The 4,709-nt window shown below is 38.9% G+C and overlaps 1 protein-coding gene across 1 annotated transcript; it reads left to right on the top strand.

Moving 5' to 3' along the window:
- The first annotated feature begins 1,160 nt into the window (after positions 1–1,160).
- Positions 1,161–4,257, top strand: fev (FEV transcription factor, ETS family member). The gene is made up of 3 exons (XM_077617540.1): positions 1,161–2,038; positions 2,370–2,441; positions 3,453–4,257. Exons 1-3 carry the CDS (start codon positions 1,954–1,956, stop codon positions 4,040–4,042), a joined length of 747 nt encoding a protein of 248 aa, XP_077473666.1. The 5' UTR covers positions 1,161–1,953; the 3' UTR covers positions 4,043–4,257.
- The last annotated feature ends 452 nt before the right edge of the window (positions 4,258–4,709 follow it).

Below are 4,709 nucleotides of genomic sequence, written 5' to 3'. Positions count from 1 at the left end.
CACTTTGACACATGTGCTCTAAGTCATCCTTAGGTATGAGTGGAAAAAATATATATATATGTATATAGTATCCTGTATGTATGTATACTATACTCTTTCCTCATTTACAGAAATATAGCCCTGTCAATGGATTTTTTTCCATTACTCCACATTGTCCACATTGGTGAAACAGTATTGTCTGGAAAAAAACATGCATGTTGGTTTATTACAGTACAAGGTTTTATTTTTTATTTTATTTTTTTTAGCAGTGAATGATGTTTTGTGCCATTAACTGTGAAAGAAGTCTAATTTGTACTGGGAGGGGGCCGACAGCCAATGAGTTAACTCATTGGCTGCCATGGATTTGCAATTGACATCCAAGCCATTGAAATTTGGAAGGCTGGCTGTGAATATCACAATCTGGTTTGGGTTGGTTTTGTTTTGTTTTGTAATGTGTCCTGTTTGTTTCCCAAGGTTTTAGTTCCTGTCTTTCCATCTTGCTTTTCAGCTATTTCCTTTTAGCCAATCAGCTCTCCCACTGCTTTACTGTCCAGGTGTTCCTTGTAGTCCTGTCTGTTTGTCTTTATTAGTAGACCGTTTTCTTTGTCATTTTGAGTTCATTATTGACGTCCCTTCATGCTCAATTCCTGTCTATCTTTTGTTGTTGTTCCCAATACCAGTAAGTCTTGTATCTTTTGTTACTTTTCTAGGTTTTCCAGATATTTACCCCGTACATTGTTTTGGAAATTTTGTAAAATAAACACTTGGGTCCACTCACCCCCGTTTTTGCCATAATGTGTTAAAATGTGAATTGCTGCCATTGACGGTGAAAGACGTCAAATCTATTTTTACAGGAATTTATTCATTGTTTTCAGTTGTGTTAAAGATCATCTCATTTTTCAATCACTGTTGCATAATGTCTTCTGAAGAACCTTGATTCTGCAACTGAGATGGCATTGTATGATCAAGCTTTATATATTTTCTTCATGATTTATGAATAAACTCACACCTCAGAAACATTGCATCAAATCATTTTTTTTAAACCGGAATTGAGTCATTCATCAGTTCTGTTCAAGATTATACAATTTTCTTGGTGATTTCTGAATAATCTCGTCAGAAACATTCACACTTTTGCTGAGATGGCATTGACTAATCAAATATGATATGATCAAATAATAAAACTATGTTTTAGCGTGGCTAGAATTAAGTTTTATTGTATAGTTTCCATGATTTGTGAGCAAACTCTTACCTCAGAAACTTTCACTCCAATATTTGCACACTAATTCGTTGGCTGTCGCTGAAAACCATAGGTTGATTTTCATTATGATGGTTGAGGAAAATCCAATAAATAAAATGACGTCCATTTTGGGCTTGTATTCCTTTTTGATGATGATTTTTTTTTCAGATTTGGACAATATTGGAGGCCTATCTTCCAATCGGCACGCGACAGCAGGCTCCGGGGCCCCTATAAACCGCATCCTTGTTGTCTCACGTCCACCCGAGCGTACTTTTCAAGGCAAATAACCTCCGCCAAAGCGACCTCGCCCGTCTTTGCTGTTTGCCGAGAGCTAAAGAGGCGGAAAATCAAGCAAGACGTGAACTGGTTTCCATGTCAAACACTTCAATTCACCATAGAAACTCAGATCTTAACGCGCCGACTTTATTAAACCGCGATGGCGGATTGATAAGGGCCCAATTTCTATCACCCAACTGGTTGGGGGTGTGTTTTTTTCTTTTTTTTTCTTTTATTGTGGCTGCCAAGGCGGGCTTGACAGAGGTAAATTGCTCTTTTAATTAAAGCAATGCCATGGAGGAAATTGCTGTCTGAATATTGTCTCCGAGATGGGGGGCCAGTGACAGTTGCCTGGAAACTTCAATCCGTCCACTCGCCAGATCGGAGTTATGAGATAAAGTTTAATAAAAAAAAAAAAAGAAAGAAAAATCCCCCTCTTTTCCCCTCCTGCACCAAAGCAAATGAAATCCAAGGCTTTTGTGCAGCAAGTGAGCACAATGAGAAGAGACGGTGGAGGGAAGCTCGTGTTCAACATGTATCTCTCAGGTGCGTCATTTTGGGCTGCTAATGGTGGGTTGTTTTTTTTTTTAGTTCGGAGGGAGGGCGGCAGACGGACGGACGGCGGGGGGCGTCCTCCATCTCTCCACTCGGAAAGAGGGCCTGTCGGTTCCTTTTGTCGGAAATCGGAAATCCTTTTTCCTGGACGCGTTTCCTGCAAGCGAATCCGCCCGGACCGACGCTCGTGATTTTTTTTGCAGACGGGGAACACACGAGCGCCGAGAAAACACCTGCAGACGCCATTATTTGGATTATTTTTTTTAATATGCCATTGCAGAAATGTGATATTTTGCTGAAATTAAAGTTTTTTCTATTTCAGATCCGACGGAAAGTCTGTTGAAGGAGAATAAAGGAGCTTCTTGGGGACCGATTAATACCGGAGCTCAAAAAGGTGAGGTCATGGAACATTGAATTAAAATGTATTTTTTTTTAAATCAATCCTAATGATATAGAAGTGTGCTTCGAAAATATCTACTCAAAACCTAAATTGGTCTTTTTTTTCCTACTGCATAATTTCGCCAGAGCAGAAAAACAGAATACTTTGCATCCTCGTGGATACATTATTATAGTCCAATTTCATTATAGCAATATTGGAAATATTTCTTTTTTGAATTCAGAGAAAGAATGACATTTTTTTAAATAGGACTTAGAAAGATTTCGATGCTTTATAAATGCTAGTAATTATAAATGTGAGGATTTGATTACATTTCGTTGTGAATTATAAATTACAATCCTGTTGAATCAAATTTAACTGATATTGCATTTTGTTTTGGGGAAAACTGGGGGAAAAACTAAACATAGAGTAAAAGGCAAACGAATATAATAGTCATCTCTTTGTTAAATTGAAGGTTGAATATATTGTATTATAATTGTAGTATAAATATCAAACTATAAGGTTAAGGAAAAATGGTTGATATTTCATATGAACTGTATTTTGGTTTTGGCGTCGATATTAAATCATGGAAAACGTAAAATGAATACTAGAAGGCCGTCAGCATGAAAAAGTGTCACATCATCAGATGACGAATTATTATACATTCTTACTCTGACAATAAATATAAGATCACGTGGTAAATATTCTCCTTTTCAAAATGTATAATCAGCCTATTGTTACTGGTATTCTGAATATCAATCAGTGCACGATGATTAATATCATGGCAAATATGCGCACTATCCCAAATGATTATTTCCAACTGTGGTCATTTTCATGGATTTTATCCGGGCAAATTATTCATTCCTATCCTCAAAATCAGCCCATTCCTTATTATTATTATGGTTCTCCTGCTTATGTTGAAGGGCGACCTTAAACCTCATCCAGGACTATAAATGACTATGTTTATACTTTTTTTGTATTATTATTGTTGTTCTGATTTTTGATGGGCGCACTCTGTTTTTTTTGCAGGCAGTGGCCAAATCCAGCTGTGGCAATTCCTCTTGGAGCTCCTCTCGGACGCCGGCAACGCCTCATGCATCGCCTGGGAAGGCACCAACGGCGAGTTCAAACTTCTGGACCCGGACGAGGTGGCTCGGCGCTGGGGCGAGCGCAAGAGCAAACCCAACATGAACTACGACAAGCTGAGCCGCGCGTTGCGCTACTACTACGACAAAAACATCATGACCAAAGTGCACGGCAAGCGCTACGCCTATAAATTCGACTTCCATGGCCTGGCCCAGGTGTGCCAGCCCGCCTCGTGCTCCGAGCAGGCCCTCTACAAGTTCCAGGGCAACTTCTCGCCCATCCCCTTCTCCAAACTCAACCTGCACGTGACGCCCGCCGGCATGCACGCCCCGCCGGGCTTCTCCTATTGGGCAGCCGCCACTGGTTCTTCCCAAGCCGCCGCAGCCGCCGCCCTCTACCACCACCATCATCACCACCACCATCACCATCACTCGCACCCGGGGCACAACCTGCAGCCGGCCGGGCCCTTTCCTACCGTCTCGCCCGGACACATCGGCTGTGGCGTCAATAACGTCAATAATCACTACAACTGACGACGTTCCAAAGGACGCAAGTTGGGATCGATTCCAAAGCAAAGGACGAGAGCGGATGTCCGATTTTTGACGTCCAAAAAAACAAAATACAAAAAAACATAAAACAATCATGGCTTCTTCTGGTTAAAAGTAGCAGCTCCAAATCGTGGGAGAAAAATGACAAGCAGTCATTTTCCTTGAAAAAAAATACCCCTGCACATTTAAAAGAAAGGTCATTGCCATTGACGGTGAGAGACGTCCAATTCATTTAACTGATATATATATATATATATATATATATATATATATATATATATATATATATATATATATATATATATATATATATATATATATATATATATATATATATATATATATATATAATTTTTCAGTGAAAATGATTGAACGTCTATCACAGTCAATGGTGTTCAATGACATTTTTCACTGAGAATTAATGTCCTAAATTTGATCATTTTAAAATAAAAAGTTTTTTTAAATAGATTTTTCAATGGAGAAGAGAATGTTTTTTCTCAAATGTGTTTTTGTGTTTCATGAATCGCTGGCGCCATCGTTTGGTCGTTTTTTAATAATACATACATGGTTGATCTGTCGTTCCTCGTGCAAAAATTCATTTCATTTTATTTGAGCATACATACGTTACATAAGGAAACACAAATGTGCATGT

Source organism: Stigmatopora argus, chromosome 13 (genome assembly GCF_051989625.1).
Source record: "Stigmatopora argus isolate UIUO_Sarg chromosome 13, RoL_Sarg_1.0, whole genome shotgun sequence".
NCBI classification, from domain to species: Eukaryota; Metazoa; Chordata; class Actinopteri; order Syngnathiformes; family Syngnathidae; genus Stigmatopora; species Stigmatopora argus.
This window is presented reverse-complemented; position numbering and strand designations above follow the sequence as displayed.

Coding starts and splice junctions, on each gene's coding strand:
- fev (XM_077617540.1), top strand. CDS start 1,954: ATGAAATCCAAGGCTTTTGTGCAGCAAGTGAGCACAATGAGAAGAGAC. Junction 2,039..2,369: donor GTTCAACATGTATCTCTCAG/GTGCGTCATTTT, acceptor TTTCTATTTCAG/ATCCGACGGAAAGTCTGTTG. Junction 2,442..3,452: donor TAATACCGGAGCTCAAAAAG/GTGAGGTCATGG, acceptor TTTTTTTTGCAG/GCAGTGGCCAAATCCAGCTG.